A 24,131-nucleotide genomic window follows, 5' to 3' on the forward strand; every position below is an offset into this window, starting at 1 on the left:
CACTTTGTAGGTGTGTGCAAAAATGTGCCATTTTGGGTGTGTCATTTAACATGCAAATAAGTTGATCTCTGTACTAAATGGCAGTGGCGTGGTTGGATAGTGCAGATTAAGGGGCGGCATTATCCCCTTCTGCCATCACCAGGGAAGCCAAATTTCAATTACCTAATTTTTTACATGCTTGTGGAGAATGGTTTACCAAAAATAAGTTACTGGGTTGATCTTATTCACATTTTCAGGGGGACCCAATTATAGCACTTAAACATGGAAAATATATCCTAATATAACTAAGGCCTAGTCCAGGTTTAATCTAAACCCTGTCCGGGAAACTGCCCCTTTAAGTTTTAATCCTCAATCTTCTTTCTAAGTTTTCTTTCTTACTATTTTTCTTTATATTTTTATTGTGCATATAACTGAATTGCATAGGATTTCACTATATATCAACCTTCACTGTATGGTTATGTGCATGACAAATACAAGCTTGAAACTAAACTCAAACTACCCTGAATTCTAACTCTTTGCATTGTCACTGAATATGGGAACTCAAACACTATATATAATATATAATTATACAAATATATATTTCTAACATGTGTTTGCATGTGCGTGTGAGTGTGTGTACGTGGACTCATGGCAGCTAGTGGAGTGTGGGGGAAGGGGGAGCGTGGAGAAGGAGGGTTGATGACGTCACGGGCTTCCTCCTCGTACAACACATGACATGTTTCTTTACAACTGTGAAACCTATTAGCGTTTGGAGCGTCCTTTTACATTATCAAGCGACTGTAGTATGGACATCAGCTCCACATGGTAAGTGTTTTATACCCTACATACAAAAAACACAGCATCGGTGTATTGTAATTTGTTCCCGGCGTGATTATCAGCTGGTTTAACGTGGCTGTGGGACTGTGACACGTCGCTTTGCTTTGCCTGTTGTGAAAACCGATCGCCTGCTAGCAAGCTTAAATTGACAAGGATTAGTAGTTTACGGGGTGGTTTAAGCTTCTCGAACTTATAGGTGTCGTCGATTATTGAGCTACAATCAGATTTTCTGGTCAAATTCAACATGGTGAATCACTATTAGTAAAGTGGGCTGTCGTACCCAGCAGGCACAGATTTTCCACGAATGCACAAAATGTATCAGTTTTGCGCGAACGGCGGAAACGTTTCATAAAGAAATGTTTAAACTACACATTTAAGATAAAAACACTACACTAGCGGTTTTATTTTTGAGTGTTTTGACCGGAAGTTAACTGTTTAGGTCGCGTGTTAATTTAGTTACAGGTGTCAGGATTTTGGGATACAGTGACTACAGTTCATGAGTGTAAGGGTAAACTTTACCTTAATTGTTAACCTTAGAAAAATTATTACAATGTTATTGTAATCTGATGAAAACGCTGCTGGTTAATCTTCAAGTTAACGTTAGATTGATCTTGCTGTTTTCTTGTTTGGGGGTCACAGAGATCCCACTGATGTAAGCTTACTTGTAAAAATAATAATGATTATAATTATTTATTTAAATTAAGTAATCTGCACAAATTAAACCACTGTCAGGACTGTACTTCATACAGTATAGTCAAAGATCTTATCTTAGTGCTGCCTCACGAGACTCGCGACTAATCGTTTGCAGAATAAAAGTTTTTGTTCACACACACACACACACACACACACACACACACACACACACACACACACACACACACACACACACACACACACACACACACACATATATTATGTAAACAAAAACTTTTATTCTGCAAATTATTAGTCGCGACTAATCGTGAGGCAGCACTACTCTTGAGAAAAGTATCCATTATTTTATTACAGTAAGAGTTTAGTAAACATATTTATTTGGCAAATTTATTATCATACACTGTCATAAAAATTGTCCAAATATGTACCTCAGCTGTCATCGGGGCTGTAACCTTTCAAAAACTACACCTTTGCACCTAAAGAGTTTATATTAGTACCTCAGAGGTACGTATTGGTACCACATAGTGCTCATTATTAGTACCTCAAAGATACAAGAAGTATTTTACTAAGTTCAGGAGGACCATGGTCATATAATCCAACCAATCAGCATAAGAAGATATGTATAAATAGCCATCCCTCTACGCTGTCCCGTGACAGTTTTTGCAGCATCCCTCCTCCACCCCATCGCCTCACTCTCAGTTGGTACATCTATCCCAGTTAAGGGGGGGGTGGAGGGTTACTCTGGGTTCGGGATAAAATTCCGAGCTCGAAGCCCTCCCCTCGGACAGCACGCTAAATATGCTTTATCTCATTCCCTATTGATTACATGTTAATGCGAACTCATGAAATATCTACAACATCTTGGTTAAACTATGGTTACCGTACTGTAGGGCTGCACGATAAATCGCACTGGATTGTCACGAACATCTCGTCAGTAAAGCCAGTTCCTTGATTAGTAGTAAATAATCATCAGCTGCTTTCAGATGGAGCGACATTTACTACAGAGCCGTAGTTCACTGATAAGTGGGGAAATAACGCATTCATAAGCACGGATGAATCGCCTGCGATTATTATGAATGCAATATTCCCCGCATGTCGGTGAACTGCGGCTTTGTGTGGTGGATGTCGCTCCATCTGAAAGCAGCTGATGGCAATTTAATACTAATCATAATCAGGGAGCCGGCTTTGCTGGCGTGATGCGCGTGGCGATCACATGCGATTGATCGTGCAGCCCTACTGTTCTATACTTTTTGTAAGGGATTTTAAAATAAATGACATTTTATGTATTCATATAGAACAGTTAAAATGTGTTATCAACTTAAAATGTTGTTTATATTCACATTTCACACACAAAGTATCAACCTAATACTTCAAACTACCTTTCTAGCTATTACAATGGCTTGTCAGACTCCAAACAAAGCACACAAGGGTGTGAATGACTGATGTTAAGTGCTTTAGTCAAACAAAATACACTTTATTTATATGCAAGAACAGTTCCCATGCATTCTAATGCGCTGGGTAAAAGGCACAGGTTGGCAACCTGTGTAACAGAGCACTGCCAAAAAAGTTGACTGGGACCAGTGATCACTTGATCTTTTGTTGGATCAAAGATTGCTGAATCGTGTCTGCTGGGAAGCAGCCACCTGTCCTGCACCTCTGAAATGAGAATCACTGTTTGCAATGCGATCCAGTAAATAGGATTTTGCTTCACTGCTTGGATCAGATGGAAATCAGGCTGGGATGAGTTCAAGTCCATTCGCATGTATATGGTAATAATTTTACTGCCTAGAACTGTATACTCCAATAAGATTATTTTAAATGTATGCTATCAAACTTGCAGTCTCTATATAATGAGTACTTACTTTCAGACAACTCGCATTCAGAACTTGTGAGAACTTGCACAGTATTTGAACATCAGTCAGTATATGATTTTTTTTGCTGGAGGGTGCCACGCGTAAAGCTTGCTTTTTCAAACAAGTGTCATAGGTGTCGAATGTTTAGCAAATAAAGACTTTAATGTTTACAAGGAAATGTACATTATTACAGTCTGCTCCACCCTGCTACGTGGTAATGTTTCAATATTTGCAGATGCAGGTCTCGGCCTACAATAGTGTTGCTCGGGTTAGATCTCTCATCGGACCCCAGAGAAATCTTTGTCCTGAATAACACCGCTTGTTATTGTCATCTTTAAATGTGAGATGAGAGCTCAGTTTATGTGCAATTACAAGTTCAAAAGAATTTAATCTCGCTATTCTGAACAGAAAGGGTTTTAGGATTTACAGAAACCACTGAAGATCTGCTCCCGTGAGACTCCACGTCACCCGTCCGGTCAAGAGTGAGGAGGAAAAAACAGGCTGTTTTAGCTATTATGAATATAGAAAAGGGAAAATGGACTGCCCGCTTTCCAAACTCCCCATAACATTCTCCATGGAGACAAAATGGAGGCCAATTTTAGTATAGATCCTTTAATAGTGGTGTTTTCGGTGCATTTAGGTTAACCTTGTTAAAAAAATTCCCCTAAGTTATAAGACTGACACGTATTTGAAACATTACATGTAGTTTAAAATGTAGGTTCGGGTGGAGCTTAAACATTCAGGCGTGTCACTGTCAGTCTTCATTATGAGCATATACAGTGGCAAGAAAAAGTATGTTGAACCTTTTGGAATTTCATCATTTTCTGAATAAATGTTTCATAAAATGTGGTCAGATTTTTGTCTAGGTATTGACAAACATATGTGTCAAAAAATAATAACACAAAACAATTTGTGATCTTTCATGTCTATTCTCATAGTGCTTGTATGTATAGTATGTGAAAGCTTGAGTTAATGATCTCAAAAAATCTAATTGCAGTCAGGTTTAAGCACACCTGGAGTCTTGTTAAGAGAATAAGTTTGGAGGTGTGGAGTACAGCTACTTTGACTGATAAACCCCTCAAACTTTTGGAGTTGAAGAAGAACACGCTTATGTGAGCCATGCCCCACCAAAAAAAGAGCTTTCAGAGGAGCTACGATCAAGAATTGGTACTTCACATAAAGCTGGAAAGGGTTATCGTGCGTTCACACCAACCGCGTTTGAGGTGTCAAATTCGCGTCTACCACGTCTATTTTGCCGCTTGAACATTTTGAGTTTACTCGCTTCATTCGCACCTGAAATTCTAGTCATTCGAGACATTCACGCGAATATTTGCGTCATGGGAGGGGCTTCGCAACTTCGCTGAGACTCCGCTCGCTTCCTGTAATCACGTCACTGCTACAGCAAAGTCCTGATCGTTAATGCGTCACGTTTTTCCGAAAAAGTTCAAATCTTTGAACTTGCGTGTTTGCCGCGGCAACGCTCAATTCACGGCATTCGCAAGAATTAGACACGTGAATGAGGCGGAATCGCGTCTACCGCGCTGCACTAAACGCCTCATTCGCGCATCAATGCGTCTTTACATTGACTTAACATTGAAATCACTCGCGCTTGAGGCCTCTACCGTGGCTGGTGTGAACGCAGCATTACAAAGTTATTTCGAAGACTTTGGAAATAGGGCTGCACGATAAATCGCATGTGATTGTTACGCTCATCTAGTCAGTGAAGCCGGTTCCGTAATAAGTAGTAAATCGCCATCAGCTGCTTTCAGATTGAGCGACATTTACTACACAGAGCTGTAATTACTAATCAAGGAACTGGCATTACTGACAAGATGCACATGATATCGCATGTGATTTAACGTGCAGACCTATTTAGAAATTCACCAAACAATCTACAAGTGGAGATGCTTTGGGACTGTTGCTACTCTATCAAGAAGTAGGCGGGCGTCCAGTCAAAATGACACTAAGAGCAGTGGCGGCTCGTGACTGCTCATCCGAGGGGCGCTAATTCAAAATAAGGGTTTTTGGAGTGTCGTGTGTTGCTTGTGTTTTCAAAATATGTGATTGTTGCGTCATGTGAACTATGTGCATCACGTATTTTGTCAAAATAAGTGCCTGCTGCATACGCATCAAAACCGTTTATGATAAAAGAGACGCTCACGTTCACAAAGTACAGGCAAGACACTCACTTAACAGTAAACTCTGATTACGCATGAGATTATACGAGTATCTGCCAAACGCGAGCGTCTATTTTATCATAAACCTTTTAGACGCGTCTGCAGCAGGCACTTATTTTTGACAAGACACATGAAGAACATCACTCGACGCGCAGAACACATATTTTGAAATTACAAACCACACACATGACGGGCTACATACATGTTGTGACGAACTTTGCATCGAGCGCCCTCAAAAAAAGAAGTCACCGGCCGCCACTGACCAAGGATGACAGCCAAAGGTTTGAAGGCATCATTGGAACTTGCTAACAGATTGGAACTTGCTAACATCTCTGTTCATGAGTCTACAATACGCAAGCCACCGAACAAGCAGGGTATCCATGTCAGGTCAGGACACCACAAAGGAAGCCACTGCTTACTAAAAAGAACATTGCTGTATGCCTGAAGTTTGCAAAAGAGCACATGGACACTCCACAGCGGTATTGGCAATATGTTTTGTGGACTGATGAAACTAAGATTGAACTATTTGGAAAAAACACGCAAAGGTGCTCTTTCTGATGTTTCCGAGCTCAGGCTCAGAGCAACCTTCCAGGACAGCAAGCCAAGTTCGTTTACCATTAATCATTGAGACTGAATGCACAGGCCAAAAGAACCATTTGCTTGACTTAATTTTTAAAACTGTGATTATGTATGTTTGGTGATTTTATGCATGTGACCAGAAGGAAGTTTTTGTTATATCTGCTGAAACCTTTTTCCAAATTCCAAAAAAGCCAAACCCACTTAATTTGTGCAGTTTTCTAATTGGCTTGGCTGTATAACAATTACACTTTTCTAAATCCAATTCAGATGTCCATTTCCATATAAACATCCAACATTACACAGCCCTATACTAATAAATTGATGTCTGAAGTTTTTTTTGTTGTTGTTGTTGGTTACATTTTAACTGGCTGGTCTGTTTTGCAGGGGTGGATAGAGAGATGACCCCATCCTTCTCAGCCTGTGGGACGTTTCGAGCTCTGTGTGGGCAGGAAAAGGCAAAAGAGAGAGAAGTTGCAAAGGATGGGAAGGAGAGGATGGGGCCGCTGGCAGGGCATCTCCACAGCTGTGCTCTATGGCTCTCTGGCTCTCTTCGTCTCCATTCTTCACAACGTCTTTTTACTGTATTATGTGGAGACCTTTGTGTCTGTTTACAAGATTGACAAGTTGTCGTTTTGGGTGGGAGAGGTAAGTTCATTTTTTATTAGTTCATTCATTTTATTAGCCAACTTGAAAACAAGTTGAATATTTGAGAAAACATACAAAAACTAGTAGCAATTATTTGAAAGCTAGCTACAAAATATTATAAAGCATAGTGCTGTGACGGATCGCATGTGATTAGCGGATTAATACGCACATTTAAATAGGGTAAGTTTATCATTTGCACGTGTTTCAAAAGCTTGCAAATGTAAACATTTCAAGTGATTTTAAACAATTTAACCTCAAAAAGGGGCTAAAGTGAGCAGCTTTCTGCACACAAAAACGCACATGCAGTTGAATATGTTCGGTCTAGCTCCAGACGTGATCATCACAGTATGTCCTTCAAGATCAGAACTCTTGATGTGTAAACTTTAGAGAGAGTTGCACACCTGTGTCTCATACTGTAGTCCATTAAAATACATTTGTTGAATATAGCAATGAAAAACAACGTGACGTTTTTATGTGGAGCAGCTTTATATGCTGCGCTGTTTGGATTTTGCCCTCCGTCTGTGTGCGCGCGCGGGTTTAAGTGCACTCAAAAGTGCACACACGGAGAGATGCATTTCAAAAAGCAACCAAACATAAAATATTTCTGTTCTTGACATGGCACAAACCAACAAAATGATCTCCACCGTATTCTTTTTCTAATAAAACATTATGTCTTAAGTGTATGTATAGATTAGAGTCAGAAACCAGTCCGTGCTTATTTGGTCTTAAAGAGATAGTAACCTCAATTAACCTACTTAAGTCTGTGTCATTAATGTTAATTAAACAACCCAAGATAAAGAGAAAATCACTTCTGTAGCTCTAAAAAAAATATTATATTTTAATTCATACAATAAAGACTGGTATTATTCATTTTATTCGATTTTTGTACCTAATGATTTAGACCTTACTTATTTTTGTCAACTTTGTTCTTTTTTATAAATTTTGTAATTTCTTAATTTGTGATAAGATTTTTCCCACCCCTTTTTTGCTGATGATCCGACCCGTGCCTCAAAAACCATAATGTGATCCGAACCGTGAGTTTTGTGATCCATCACACCCCTAAAAAAGCAACAGATTCAAATTAAGTAGGGCTGCAACAACGAATCGATTAAATCGATAAAAATCGATTACTAAAAGTGTTGGCAACGAATTTCATTATCGATTCGTCGTGTCGCGTGACGCAGAGACGTTTAATTTAAAAAAAGAAAAAAAAACACTTCAGTTAAGCGCGGAGCAGAGTGAACACACTCGTGCTGCGTCCCAAACAGCCTATTTCTATGCTATATAGTAGGCAAAGAGTATGAGAAGTAGTGCCTTTCGCCTACTATATAGTATGGAAGTATGCGGCCTGGGACGCAGCGTCGGTCTCTCTCGCGCACTGTTGCTTGCAGAGTTCGGCGGCTCATAGACAGGGCGGAGAAAAGACAGGGCGGCGGGAAAAAGATGGAAAAAAAACAGCAAAGGTAGAGGAAAACCACATGTCAGTGTTTTACTCATCCCAAACGTAAGCGCGTCACCTGGAAGTTAGCCGGCAAAGAGGTAAACAAACAAAGACGACACGCTTATGCTTATGGAGCGACGACAGCGGGTAAAAAAGTTTCTAGAACGAATAAAAAACTCCAATGACAAACTCCACTGATATTAAACAATGAAATAAAACTTTGAGAGGGAGTTGTATGAACGCTTTTCCCCGTCATGGACCTATACGTAAAATCATCGCGCCATCACTCTCCTGCTGCTCTTTCCTGCGCGCTCCAGCTCATGCCGACTGCCAAGCAAGTAGACGCGCGTGCCCGGCTCAACATTCAGTAAGTGCCGCCTTTTGTTGCATAAACATCGTCTTACATTTTTTAAGGCGAAGTAATAAATGGTGTATTTGCATTTTGCGCGGGAGTAGAAGAAGCTTTTTCCGTTTTGACAAGACGCATGTATGTGGCCAAATGTAAATAGAACAGTTTTAACAAATGAGTTAGCTTTCTGATCAGAGAAAATACATGAAGTCAAATATAAAGCTACAAAGCTGTCACTGGGGCAGTACCCTTTATAAAAAGTCCTAATATGTACCATTTAGGTACAAATATGTATCTTTAAACTGCCAATATGTACTTTTGAAGTAATAATATGCACTTTTTGGGTACAAAGGTGTACCTTTTTGAAAGAGTACTGTCCAGTGACAACTTTTGTACCTTTATTTCTAAGAGTGTACTCATTTACTATCTTTTTGATCCCATCAAGAGAGGCTTCTTGATGGGAAATGCATCATAAAAAAGTCTATATATTTGGCAGATGTAAAGCATAGATGTGTATTTTTTGTGTTAGTCCATTTTTATTTTATTTTATTATTATTGTAACAGCTCAGGTATGTTCAAGGAGCAACATGTTTGTGTAATTTCTAAAGATTTTTGTTCTGTTTTGAATAAGGGGTTGGAAATGAATGCTTTTCTTGTTTTTTTGTTTTTTATCCGATTCATCGATTAATCGAAAAAATAATCGACAGATTAATCGATTATTAAAATAATCGTTAGTTGCAGCCCTAAAATTAAGGCAAACTTTTTTGAACTACTCTTTCTGGTTGCCTACATTTAAGGGAATAGTTCACTCAAAAAGGAAAATTGTCTCGTAATTTATTCATAATTTACCTTAATTTTCTTCAAAAACAATTAATTTTATATTAAAATGCTAACATAATTTTCTAAATAGGACTCACTATTTAGATTCTCCAAAATTTGTGAAACAATGTTTTGAAACAATGTTTTGAATGTGTTAAGCGAAATTGAAAGCAAAACAAATGCAAATCAGCACTAAGTTCAAATATGGCAGCGTGACTTGTGGTCATGTGATTTTTTCACAAGACATGCTGATATGGGTTTGTTTTGGTTTCACTTTTGCTAAATAAGGTCAAAATATTAATTGTTTTGTGTCATAAGCCTACATTTTTAACTACACGCGTGTTAGGACATCTGTGTGAATATGAGATGATTTTAAAAGTAATTGCAAAATAGGACAAGTTCAGGCTTTAGTTTTTCACAGATTCCACTTGGTTTGATTTAGTTTTAATATTTTGCCCTAACACATTTTGGTGCCTTTTACCATATTTTCCGGACTATAAGTCGCTCCGGAGTATAAGTCGCATCAGTCAAAAATGTGTTTTAAAGAGGGAAAAACACATATAAGTCGAACTGGACGCGTTTATTTAGAAAATGATTTCACAAAATCATATAAGTCGAACTGGACGCGTTTATTTAGAAAATGATTTCACAAAATCGAGGCCGAAGAACAGACATTTGAAGGGCCATTTCACCGATAGGTACATTAATCTTTATGGAAAGTGAGTTATTTTTGTAGTCAAAATGTAACATAAATGTAGAATTTTGTGCCTATTTGACCGATAAAAGACAAAATGTGACTTTAGAGCACATTTGTATGAAAAACTACAACTCCCACTATGCACCACAATGCAAGCCACTCCCATTAATCGGAACACGGCTCAGACAAGCTATTATGTACATAAATGCCACGTTAGTAAAACAAAGAAAATAGCCACCACCACTGTGTCTGACAGACACCAATCATGATTTACTTTTAAACGTGATGTTACATTGTGGTACACACAATAACACGCTGGCCTGGTGTGTAGCAAAGTCTTATTCAAACAGTAACGTGCGGTTTCAGATCCGCAGTACAAATGTCTTTTCAAGTACTTATAAAAGGATATGCATTTTAAATGTTTATTTAGTTTTACCAATTTTCTTTTTGTCTCTTGTTTACTGTAATTACATCTGTGTTATATCGGCCTCACTGCTCTCACAATATAGACATATAAAACACCGCTCAGATATGCTTTTGTGTATATAAATGCCACCATAGTATAACAAAGAAAATAGAAACACTCACTTTCGTTAGACGTCTGTTTATCCCTGCATCCTCCACACAAACGCGTCCCCTGCACAATATCTCCACAGACACGCTGCCTCAGCTCTTGGAGCTTGTGCTTGTAAGCCGAAACACGTCTTTGAAATAAGCACGCGCCCAGAAACATTAACAAAACAAACGTTCATATCCATATCTGATCCAGAAATCTTAAACCGAAAGCACACAGCGCGAGTCTGTCCAAGCTCATATACTCCGCAGCATGTTTGCTCGTAAGCCGAAACGCGTCTGTGTAATAAACATGTCCAAACGCGCGCAAAGTTGCTCTCTTGCCTGGAAACCTTTACCAAACGAACGTCCATATCCTTATCTGATGCAGAAATGTTATAAAGAAGCCACACAGCGAGAGAACAGGCAAGCTTCTCTACGCAGCAGAGGCCGATGGTTGCGGTGTCTTCCCCCGGCTCCTCTACCCAGCCGAAGCCCAGGCTCCGGCTTCTCCTCAGGCTTCTGTTCCTCCATCTGCCTCAGCTCTTTGCTGTATTGTGGCTCATAAAGGTGCAATAAACATCGGATTAGAGCATCACGCTTGTGAAATCACCCTCTTCTATATCATATTGATTAACTTTCACTGTTATTGTAACATGAAGCAAAATGACGATTTTTACATCATTGAAAGAAGGAAGTGCCTCATTGAAATCAGTATTTTTCCCCTCTCAGGGGAAACTGAGGGAATGATGCACGACCATTCAAAAACATGACTGGGGTTCTAACGATACAAAGCTTAATGCAAATGGGTGAAGTTTCCCTTTAATCTGAAAAGGCAAGTTATTCAACTAAACAATAGCACAGAAAAGAAGGCTAAATAGGTGTTCGTACATGTTAAAGTAACATAAAAAGTTATTTACACGATATACAATAGCATACAGAACATACCTGGGAGGCTGAAAAGGCTAAATTAACATTTAACACAACAAGCCAAATCAAGTTCAAAAGGTCCAGAAGTCATTCCGCATCACTGAATCCATTGAATTACATAAATACAGGAGCAGCATAGAGCGGACTCTTATGGCTGTAGACGGGAATGGTTTCTCTTGGTTCATATGAAATAATTTTGATGTACAAATCGCACCTGACTATAAGTTCCAGGACCGCCAAACTATGAAAAATGTGTGACTTATAGTCTGGAAAATATGGTAAATAAAGTTTCTAGAACATTCCTATTGATTTCATTAATTAATTTGTCAAGGATCAAAGCCTGTGTAAGCTTTCTCAAACACACTCTTTTTCTCCTCACAGTCTGTGTTTCTGATTTGGAACAGTCTGAATGACCCTCTCTTCGGCTGGCTGAGTGACCGTTCCTTCCTGAGCTCACCCCAGTAAGTTTACGTGTACACACACTTCTGCACAGCGCCATTTGACGTTAATGCCATATAAATTATAACCCACATCTGTAATGGGTTACAGCGCTCACACACTCCACAGAAGCACTTCGTAAGTAGAGTTTCAGCGCTAAGCTCAGCAAAAAAAAAAAAGAAATGCAGTGAAAACAGACCATAAACCCATTTATGAATGTGACCTTTTGCAATATTGGTTTTATGAGGCTGCATAAAATACTGAAGTGAATTGCTCACTCAAAAGTATTTTATTAATATGCAGTTATTAAAGAAACACTCAAAGTAGTTACATAGAAATCACTTAATTTATGCAGCAGAAGCACTGTGAGTGTAAATCCTCATGTGATGCTGTTTCAGTTGTGATGCTTTTTGGTTATTTTTATGCTACTTATGCATTGTAAAACAGGCATTGGTCATTAAATTTGCGTCCATGTAGCTCAATTGGTAGAGCATAACCCTACAGTCACATTAGCTATAAACGTGAGCGACACCGAGCGACACGCACTCGCTTGATGGGCGTTCCTTGGCTAGTTTCTAAAAGCGGTATTAAAAGTCACTTTAGAGGTATTGTTAAGTTACAAGAACGGTGTTTTTGGATTTAAAAGTATTTATTTCTCGATAAAAGTAACAAAATATATGAGATAAAATGGCAAACTTATCAGATATATTCTTAAATACACATTTTCTGCCATCTTGAATTATTTTCTCAAACTCGACCAGAGAACTACGTCACGCTGCTCCTTCACTCCGATTGGCAATCGCTTTGTCGCATCGCTCGGCATTTTTATAAAATAGCCTGCTTGTCTATTTTGGACCCGCCTTGCTCGCCCAGCGGCGAGCTCGTCGCTTGTCGCTGGCAAACGGCCACTCCCATTGAAAATGAATGGTAGCCTGTCGCTCTGTCTCTTGTAGCTAATGTGACTGGGGGTAACGCTTGCAACACCAAAGTGGAGACATCCATCCATCCATCCATCCATCCATCCATCTATCTATCTATTGACAGTATCTGCCTGTCTGTCTAGCGACTGTGCCTGTCTAGTGTCTGTCAACAATATCTATCTATTAGGATTATACATCTGTAGATAGTATCTATCCATCTATCTGTCCAGAGTATCTATCTATCTATCCATTTATCTGTCGAGAGTATCTATCTAAAGTATTTAGTGTAAATGAAATATGTACTCTTTTAGTTGTGTTGAAAAGACATAAAGTACAGTCTGTAAATTGGTTGTACTGTCTTAAAGGGACACTCCAATTTATTTGAAAATATGCTAATTTTCCAGCTCCCCTAGAGTTAAACATTTGATTTTTACCTTTTTGAAATCCATTCAGCTGATCTCCGAGTCTGGTGGTACCACTTTTAGCATAGCTTAGCACAATCCATTGAATCTGATTAGACCATTAGCATCGCGCTAAAAAATAACCAAAGAGTTTCTAGAAAATCGCAACTTTTCATTTTCTGTCAGTCTAAGTACACAATGTAACTACAGAAGAGTTTTAAAAAGGAAAAATATCGAAATTCTGGTTATTTTTAGCAGGATGCTAATGGTCTAATCGGATTCAATGGATTATGCTAAGCTATGCTAAAAGTGGTAGCGCCAGCCCCAGAGATCGGTTGAACGTATTCCAAAACTGTAAAAATCAAATGTTTCACTCTAGGGGAGCTGGAAAATTAGTATATTTTCCAAAAAAGTGGAGTGTCCCTTTAAGGTTATACAAGTTTTTAGTCACCAGGGTTTTCGTTGACAACAGTTAAACAACTGACAGAAAGCATTTACAGTACAACATACTGCACCATTGAACATACTGCACTAAAGTATTTTGTCTTTTCCTGAAGCATAGTCTTAGCTTTTCATATCACACTAATACAGTCTCTCTGTGTGTTTTTGCTCAGGTCTGGGTCTCAGATCTCCTCCCCAGAGGTGGTTCTAAAACGATTGCAGGCGCTCTCCAGAAGTGGGCCTCTATTTGCCCTATCCTTCCTGGCCTTCTGGGTGGCCTGGACGTGGCCTGGTCTGCAGTTCCTTCTGTGCCTGTGTCTTTACGATGGGTTCCTCACCGTGGTGGATCTCAACCACAACGCCCTTCTGGCCGACTTGGCTGTGTCAGCAAACGACCGTACGCGCCTCAATTTCCACAGTTCCCTGTTCAGTGCGCTGGGCTCACTGTCCGTCTTCCTTTCCTACTCCTTCTGGAACAAGGAAGACTTCCATTACTTCAGGTTGTTCTGCGTGGCACTAGCTGCTGTCTCGATGGTGGGCTTTGCTGTGGTTTCACGCCTTCTGCGCCAACGGTTTCACAATGAAGTTCAAACGCAGAAGCATGAGAGCGAAGAACTCACTGAGTAAGAGAAAATTTTACGTTTTAACAATGTGGTAAATGCAAAATGCTCCGAAAGTCGGTTATTAATGCTTTGTTACTAGCCGTTCAGCAGTTACTTTTCACCATAAGTTGTTTAACATTGAATCCAAAAATTGTCTTCATGAAGCAATCAACGCAATCTCATGGCAATTCATACTTAATATTTTACGTGGTGGCTATTTCGTAATTTGTACGTCCAAGCTTGTACGTTTTTGGCGATTTGCCTCTGAAATGTTTTTATGGTATTCTTTTTAATGATAATCATACGGGTTTTTTACCATTTACCTTGTACGAATTCCAACGAATTAGCCAACTTGTACAATATATACGAATTCCTGTGAGATCAGTAAGTCATACGTTTTGTTTTTTTTTGGTACGATTTACTTCATATAAAGTACTTCATATAAAGTAGTAAAAAACGTATGAATTTCAGTGATATTAGCTAATCATATGCTTTTGTACTATTTACTTTTTACGAATTCCTGCCAATTTGCCAATTATAAAATATGTACAAACTTCTGTGAGATCAGGTAACCATACATTTTTGTACAAATTACTTTGTACGAATTCCTGTCAATTGTAAAATTCGTACGAATTCCTGTGAGATCAGCTAATCATTTGTTTTTGTACGATTTACCTTCTATGAATTCCTGTGAGATCAGATAATCGTACGTTTTTTTTGTACGATTTACTTTGTACAAATTCCTACCAATTAGCCAACTTGTAAAATTTGTACAAAGTCCTGTGAGGTCAGCTAATCATACGTTTTTGTACGATTTACCTTGTACGAATTCCTTCTAATTTGCCAACTTATAAAATATGTACAAATTCCTGTGAGATCAGATAATCGTACGTTTTTTTTGTACGATTTACTTTGTACAAATTCCTACCAATTAGCCAACTTGTAAAATGCGTACAAATTCCTGTGAGATCAGCTAATCATACGTTTTTGTACAATTTACTTTGTACCAAATCCTACGAATTAGCCACCTTGAAAAATATACAAATTCCCGTAAGATCAGGCTTTAGCAACCGAAGGTTAACCATCTTGCTCAAGGGAGCAATGTTGATCGAGTTAGATGTGAACGTACAAAATATGTGTTACGAGAAAAACTCCTTAAAGAAATAGTACACCCCAAAATTTTTCTTACATTTAAATCATTATGTGCTTCGCCAGAGCTCCCCAATCGCAATTGTGTTTTGACGCCAGATGTATTTGTTATTGACCAAAACGCAAAAACATGACCATGAAGATGATTTAAGAGCTATGGCAATAGGAGACGGTATCTGTAAACATTCTATTTAGTTTAAAATAATTTTTTTTGGTGAACTTTAAACTTTAAGGGGCGGTTTCCTAAAAGGGCTTGAGTCTAGTCCAAAACTAAAATTCTGGTTTGAGTTGTCCTAACTGAAATTTTAAAATATATCAGTGCCATTGTTTTGTCTCAAAATCCATACCAGTAATGTTTTTTGTAAGGTATGTTTGTAAAAAACTACTTAAAGCGTAACTAAACCCCTGGTCAGAGCCTGACTCCACCCACTGGCAATATTTGAAAAATGCAAGAAAAGTGGGCAGATCCCAACGGAGATAGAGGGGATGAACTAAGTGTGTGGTGAGATCGTAACAGGGGCGTGATGAGCTTGAACCTGCTTACGTCACGAGTCATTTTTTGGACCCAACATCCAATAGGAAAATTCAACTGCAGTAGCCACCGTTCAACCTGAAGAGGGCAGCACTCAGACGTTTTTACACCATATATTGCAGTATTGAAACACTTTATATCCAAATGTCAAAAAACTTACTAAAATCAATGAACAGCACTAATAAAGCCCCATTCTTACAGATCATCAACTAAAAACAGTTGGTTTAGGGTTTAGTTACACTTTAAATGTCCTAATATAACTAAGGCCTAGTCCTTAATCTAAACCCTGTTTGGGAAACCGCCCCTAAGAATCTGGTAAACACTACCTTAACCTATCAAACCAGTTTAAATTTACTCTTATAAAACAATTGTAAACTGACCAAAAAGTAGTTTCAATTACACACCGACCACAGATAGTTTGTATGTCTGTGCTCTCCATTATTCATTCCACCCACACAGCATTGCTCAAGTCTTCTACAACAGTTTTCACCTTTGTTTTTGCCATTTAGTTTTTCTTCCACTCCACTAGTTCAGTTATTCATTTGTTTTGCACTTTGTTAGCGGTGCCATGCTGTGTTATAGGTTTATGTAAATTATTAACAGTTTATGTTAAAGCGAAAAGTTATGAATTGCTGTAATTTTACAGTAATGTAAAGTGCTTAAGGCCTCTTTAACCCAAATCCATTTTCCTCTCTTCTTTCCTGTTCTTTCTGTTGTTCTTCAAGACTCAGTGTTGGTCAAGCTCCTTTTACCTCACCCGAGAAGCCAGTCACTCTCGGGGAATATCTGAAGCAGTTGTCACGGCACAGAAACTTCATGTGGTTTGTCTCAATGAACCTTGTACAGGTAAAAGCGAACACGCAAGAAGGTTAGAGTGGTTTTGGCTGCGATCATCTTGTTGGATAACCTGTTCTGTTTCCGTCATCTGTGTAGGTTTTCCACTGCCATTTCAACAGTAATTTCTTTCCTCTGTTTCTGGAGCACCTCCTGTCAGACCGTATATCTGCCTCCACCGGTTCTTTCCTGCTAGGTAAGAGACTTTTATTGAAAGACGAGGATAAAGAACTTTGTCACATGACCACACCGGTTCAACAATGTCGGCTGTGTTACGCTGCTTGTGGGAACCTGAAGGCTTTAATAAAAGATTCATTAGAGCTAATGAAGATTTCCCAGATGCTTTTCCCTTGTGTTTCTAATGGAAGCTTTTCTATTTTCCTGGCACAGGCTTTTCCTACATTGCCCCACATCTGAACAATCTCTACTTCTTGACGCTGTGCCGAAGACTGGGTGTCTACCAGGTGATTCGCTGGCTCTTCCTCTTGAAGCTGGGTCTCAGCATAGCCATGTTGCTCGCCGGGGCCGACCAGGTGTACCTGCTCTGCATCTTTATTGCTAGGTGAGAAATGAACGTCTCTTCTGCTTTCAGACTACAGGTGAAGTGATTAGAAATTCAAAGGTCAATGTTTTGATTATTAATCTTTGTTTTGATGGAGGCAGGTGTGCTTTTGTTGGTACAAGACTCGGCGCACTCATATCTGTGCTTACAAACCAAGTTGATGTTGTTGCTTGTTGTTTAAATCTTGCATTAGATGGATTAAAGTCTCATAATAGATGTAAATCTACTGTCTTTGTTGTGTCCTTTTTTACACTCCATAGTAATCGCGTGTTCACAGAGGGAACCTGTAAGCTGCTAAATCTGGTGATCACTGACCTGGTGGATGAGGACTTTGTGTTGAACCGCCGTCAGCAAGCAGCTTCTGCCCTGCTCTTTGGCATGGTTGCCTTGGTAACTAAGCCTGGCCAGACCTTTGCCCCTCTCATAGGTACCTGGTTGTTATGCGTCTACACAGGTGTGTGCACTGTGAATAAACAGTACTGGAATCACATTACAATACACATTTACATTTATTGATTTGCAATTCATTTAGTAGATGCTGTTATACAAATTTTTTATTTGGCAATGTAGTTTTTGTTTGACCCCATATACACTCACCTAAAGAATTATTAGGAACACCTGTTCATTTCTCATTAATGCAATTATCTAATCAACCAATCACATGGCAGTTGCTTCAATGTATTTAGGGGTGTGATCCTGGTCAAGACAATCCCCTGAACTCCAGACTGAATGTCAGAATGGGAAGATTCCCAAGAAGCTGTTTCTGCTTATATAAGTTTTTGTGAAAATGAAATAATTCCGAAAAAGGCCATTTCTATTTTTCCCAATAATAAACCATGGGTTTCAAAATCTGTTAAAAATATTATCAACCAGAGGAATATTAGCTTTATGCAGGGGGATGTTTTAGTGTATAATGACCTGCAGAAGCAAGTTAAGATGGAGCTTAAATTAGCCAAACTTAAATATAAGGATAGAGTTGAATCTCTACTGAGCAGTGGCCAGTCTCGCCCCGCGTGGAACGGTGTTAAATCTATGATAGGTTTACAAACTAATTATAAAAAAAAACTCTCCTTTGATGGTAAGACAGATTCTGAGCTCGCTGATGTATTAAATACTTTTATAACCGCTTCAATGTTTATGATTTCACCAAAGAATTATCTGTGTTTAAGGAACCATGCTCAGAACAAAACGTGTCTATCATTATAGGCAAGGACAGGGTTCACAAAATTCTTAGGGGGGTACAGGAAAGGAAGAGTCCTGGACCAGATAATATTGGAGGTCGTCTTATTAAAAGCTGCGCGGAGCCATTGTCGGATATATTTGCTTTTATATTTAATAAGTCACTGCAATCACATCGGGTCCCTCGTCTCTGGAAAGAGTCAGTGATTGTGCCTGTCCCGAAAACCAAAGGACCCAAATCATTGGATGATTTTAGGCCAGTGGCTCTTACTTCACTTATTATGAAATCTTTCGAAAAAATTATCAAACAAGAGATTGTAGCATTAACACAGTCTCAATTGGACCCTTTACAATTCGCCTATAGGGCAGGTAGGGGAGTGGAGGATGCGACGGGCAGTCTGCTCAATACAGTTTTTAATCACTTGGAAGGGTCAAATCAATTTGTGCGATTATTATTTATTGACTTCTCGTCAGCTTTTAATTGCATTCAACCCCACATTTTAGCTGATAGACTTTTAAAAAATCACAATATCAACCCAGGGTTAATAGCCTGGTTAGTTGATTTTTTAACGTCTCGATCTCAAAGGGTTAAAGTCAATGGTGCCTTATCTGGCAATCTTTTATCTTCTACCGGCTCTCCCCAAGGATGTGTCCTTTCTCCTCTTCTTTTTGTTCTATACACCAATGAATGCCGCTCACAATATGATGGTAGACAGATCTTAAAATTTGCAGACGATTCGGTTATTGTGTCTCTTTTAAATAGAAGTGTGATTGACCATGGACCAATAGTGAGTGATTTTAATAATTGGTGCAAGCGTTCCTTTTTAAACATCAATGTCTCTAAAACAAAAGAATTAATTATCGATTTTAGGAAACAGAGCCCCTTTCTACCCTACACTATTATTGATGGTCAACCGATTGAGATAGTTAAAGAATACAAGTACCTTGGCACAATAATTGACAGCAAGCTAAGTTTTGAGTCACACACTGACGCTATTTGCTCCAAAGCTCAGCAACGCATGTATTTTCTTCGTAGATTGAGGAATTTTAACATTGACCATACCTTGATGAGAATGTTTTATTTTTGTTTTATTGAGTCTGTTTTAACTTTTTGTTTTATCTGTTGGTTTGGTTCCCTGCCCACAAAAAACAAAAAACGACTAGAGAGTATTGTGAGGACATGTAGTAAAATTGCAGGTACTAACTTTCCCTCTCTCTCTCTCACTTACTCCAAACGAGTAACAAAGAAGGCCCAATTTATTGCAGCCGATCCTAGTCATCCTCTGTGTTGCCAGTTTAAGCTACTTCCCTCAGGCCGTAGGTACTCCATGCCCAGATGCAGGTCAAACAGATTAAGAAATTCGTTCATCCCGACTTCTGTCTCGATTTTAAACACTTTGTCAGATCTGTTTTAAGGTATTTTTATTTTATTATGTGTGTGTATTAGGTTGTATTGTTGTGTGTTGTGACTATGTGTTTTTTCTTATCTGCTGGCTGTACAAATAATTGCCCTTCGGGGACAATAAAGTAACCTAACTAACTAACTAAGATTTAAGCAATTTTGAGCGTGGCATGGTTGTTTGCGCCAGACGGGCCAGTCTGAGTATTTCACAATCTGTTCAGTTACTGGGATTTTCACGCACAACCATTTCTAGGGTTTACAAAGAATGGTGTGAAAACGGAAAAACATCCAGTATGCGTCAGTCCTGTGGGCGAAAATGCCTTGTTGATGCTAGAGGTCAGAGGAGAATGGGCCGACTGATTTAAGCTGATAGAAGAGCAACTTTGACTGAAATAACCACTATATACAACCGAGGTATGCAGCAAAGCATTTGTGAAGCCACAACACGCACAACCTTGAGGCGGATAGGAAATAGGAAAAAGAGGTTTAAATTTGCACGAGCTCACCAAAATTGGACAGATGAAGACTGGAAAAATGTTGCCTGGTCTGATGAGTCTCGATTTCTGTTAAGACATTCAGATGGTAGAGTCAGAATTTGGCGTAAATAGAATAAGAACATGGATCCATCATGCCTTGTTACCACTGTGCAGGCTGGTGGTGGTGGTGTAATGGTGTGGGGGATGTTTTCTTGGCATACTTTAGGCCCCTTAGTCCAATTGGGCACCATTTAAATGCCACGGCCTACCTTAGCATTGTTTCTGACCATGTCCATCCCTTTATGACCACCATGTACCCATCCTCTGATGGCTACTTCCAGCAAGATAATTCACCATGTCACAAAGCTCGAATCATTTCAAATTGGTTTCTTGAACATGACAGTGAGTTCACTGTACTAAAATGGCCCCCACAGTCACCAGATCTCAACCCAATAGAGCATCTTTGGGATGTGGTGGAACGGGAATTTCTAGCCCTGCATGTGCATCCCACAAATCTCCATCAACTGCAAGATGCTATCCTATCAATATGGGCCAACATTTTTAAAGAATTCTTTTAGCACCTTGTTGAATCAATGCCACATAGAATTAAGGCAGTTCTGAAGGCAAAGGGGGTCAAACACAGTATTTGTATGGTGTTCCTAATAATCCTTTAGGTGAGTGTATGTTTAGGACATGTATACTGTCACTGCAGCAGTACCTTTCAAAAATTACAGCTTTGCACCTAAAGAGTTCATATTAGTAACTTAGAGGTACATATTGGTACCAAGTGGATGGCCCAAAACATGCCCAAAAATGTACAAAATTTATTTATTAAGTTCACATTTCAAGGACTTCCGAGATGTATATTCAAGTCATATTGTTCGTGCATGATTTTCCAGGATATGACATCTTCGAGAGAAACTCAGTGGGCACATCACCAATCTCAGCCCCTGCATCCCCCATGCCACTGCGTCAGGGTTGCTTCTACCTGCTGGTGTTTGTACCGATCACCTGCGCCCTTCTTCAGTTGCTGGCGTGGTCTCGATTTAATCTGCATGGGCGCAGGCTGCAAAACATCAAGGCCCTGAGGGAAGGTGCCCAACAAAGCAACTTCATTGATGTCAAGGCTATCTAATGCTCTCCATGTAGGCAAGAGATGAAAGATGGACAAGACATTCCTCAAAACCAGGCATTCTGCCAAAAGACTGACCCGGAAAGGAGAATGATGATGCCAAATACAGCAAGAGACATTTAAGTCTAATGTATGGTCGAGCATCTCTGCCTTACTTTGCTAAGTGTTAAATATTTATACTGAGTATGTACTTGGGACCAGATATGAATTTAGTGGTTTGGGACCATGTTTATCAGACTGCTCTTAAAATCTCCTGGAATGATGTTTCAGCATATATTTATTTATAGATGGATAGAAAATGAAGCCAAATCAAAGTTCCCAAAATGATTAGATTCTCGTGAACGTGTTTGTTTATTGGTAAAACACATTGTGTTCAAAGAGCATGTTTACAATAACATTCAGCAACATTCCAGGGACACAATATGGAATTGCATGGATATCTGTGGAGTCTTCATACACACTATCAGGATGTACCATACATTTGTAATGGTTTTTATATAATGTTTGTGAAATGTTTTAAGTCCCTCATTGCCATCAATGATTATTATTTTTATTGATAAAAAACTATATTTTAGTTCATTATGAACAAAAAATGCAGATGTGTTTTAATAGCATCTATGACTAACTTATTTTTCTACCAAATGTCCAATTTGACTTTATTTTTGTGTTTTAGAAATAAGGTGTTCAATTTGACTGAAGGGGTGATCATTCAATCGGCCAGTCTGACATTACAGTACAAATTGATTTCTCAAAGGTACAGAAATAGTTTTATATGAACGTTTTTCAAATTTGTAGCACCAAATTTATATGAACTTTTAGTAAAGATCCTATTCTTAACACTGACTCTTACATTTGCAGTAAGTTTTGTGGTTCTCCACTTTATAGCAACCACTATACTGTAGCAACAAGACACGTAATATATTTTTGATTTGAGGTAGCAGAGTTTTGTGTTCAGCAATTACAGCCTGTAAAATGGCATGTATGCTTTGTTATTTCTTCATATTTTATGAGTATTTCCTCTGGGAAACCTGTGATTTATCGTAGGAAATGTTTTACCTTTCACATGTTTCTTATGTCAAGAGTCTGAACTTTGGCTTTGTGTACATATATATAAATATATATGAGTTCTCTTCTGCTTTTCTCCATTCATTTTTTAAACGTTGTGCTTGCAAATAAATTTTGTTTTACAAAAAGTTATGTCTTGTGATATCATGGTCTTTGAGTGTGCCAGTAATACTTTCTGAAGCCAATTTTAAATCTACTAACATCAGAATAGTTGATGATCGTGTCGGTGAGAACAGCCAAACTTTATTTAGTAGAAGATTTAAGAGCCCATTTATCCACTATTTCCTAATCAAAATAATGCTGTGACTGCATTAAGGCGTTTAATCATACTGATTACATTTGGCACCAAAATTAGGGAAAATGTTTTGATGTATTTAATGCACAAAGGCTCATTTTTAATAGGTAACCGATTGCTTTCCTTTATTAAAAGAGTGAAATAAAACAACTTCAAGAAATGTACAAAATATCTTCATGGAACATGATCTTTACTTAATATCCTAATTATTTTTGGCGTAAAAAACAATCGATAATTTTGGCTATTGCTACAAATATAACCATGCTACTTATGACTTGTTTTGTGGTACAGAGTCACTAATAAAGTACCTTAAAGAGGTCATATTATGAGATATATTTAAGATGTAAAATAAACATTTGGTTTCCCCAGAGTGCGTATGTGAAGTTTTAGCTCAAAATTCCCCACAGATAATTTATTATAGCATGTTAAAATTGCCACTTTGTAGGCCTGAGCAAAAGTGTGGCATTTTGGGTGTGTCCTTTAAAATGCAAATGAGCTCATGAAGTTCAAACACTGATCGCAATGATGATGGTTTGAAACTCAATTGTGCTGTCAATTATGTTTTCTCATTTTTCTGCACTAAATGACAGTGCCGTGGTTGGATAGTGCAGGTTAAGGGGCGGTATTATTGTAATTCGCCTTGCTACCTACCTCACAAAACAGGCGAAATCTGAACAACCTAATTTTTCAAATGCTTGCAGAAAATGTCTCACCCAAACAAAGTTACTGGGTTGATATTTTTCATGTTTTCTATGTTGACAGAAGCAATTATAGCACTTAAACATGTGAAAAATGTCAGATTTTCACGCTATGACCCCTTTAACACCCACAGGACCTTTTTGTTAAACAAAAGGTTCTTTATAGTTAATTTTTTTAAAAACATTAAACGGAAAGTTATTTGGGACACCAAATATCGTTTTATGATACAGAACATTTATTTTATAAGAGTAAATGCGCTTTTTCTTGGTTTATATGCTAGGGGTATATACTTTTCCCCCACAGTTGACTGTTAGTAAAAGAATATAGTGTTGCTATAATGGATATTATTGAATTTCTATTGGCTTGAAGAAGAATGAAAATGTATTTTTAGGTAAGCTACCTAGAAAATGAAATACTTTGTATATTTTAAGTTTGCCAATTACATTTTATATAAACGAATAGTTATTTAAATAGAGCAACACAATCTATAAA

The 24,131-nt window shown here is 38.5% G+C and overlaps 1 protein-coding gene across 1 annotated transcript; it reads left to right on the forward strand.

Moving 5' to 3' along the window:
- The first annotated feature begins 644 nt into the window (after window positions 1–644).
- mfsd13a (major facilitator superfamily domain containing 13A) lies at window positions 645–22,773 on the forward strand. Its single transcript, XM_055176302.2, has 9 exons — window positions 645–804; window positions 6,464–6,724; window positions 11,894–11,973; window positions 13,886–14,335; window positions 16,721–16,841; window positions 16,929–17,025; window positions 17,220–17,391; window positions 17,652–17,845; window positions 21,348–22,773. The coding sequence occupies exons 2-9, from the start codon at window positions 6,560–6,562 to the stop codon at window positions 21,581–21,583; spliced, it is 1,515 nt and encodes a 504-aa protein (XP_055032277.1). The 5' UTR covers window positions 645–804; window positions 6,464–6,559; the 3' UTR covers window positions 21,584–22,773.
- The last annotated feature ends 1,358 nt before the right edge of the window (window positions 22,774–24,131 follow it).

The sequence above is a fragment of the Misgurnus anguillicaudatus genome, chromosome 4 (assembly GCF_027580225.2).
Source record: "Misgurnus anguillicaudatus chromosome 4, ASM2758022v2, whole genome shotgun sequence".
Classification (NCBI taxonomy): Eukaryota; Metazoa; Chordata; class Actinopteri; order Cypriniformes; family Cobitidae; genus Misgurnus; species Misgurnus anguillicaudatus.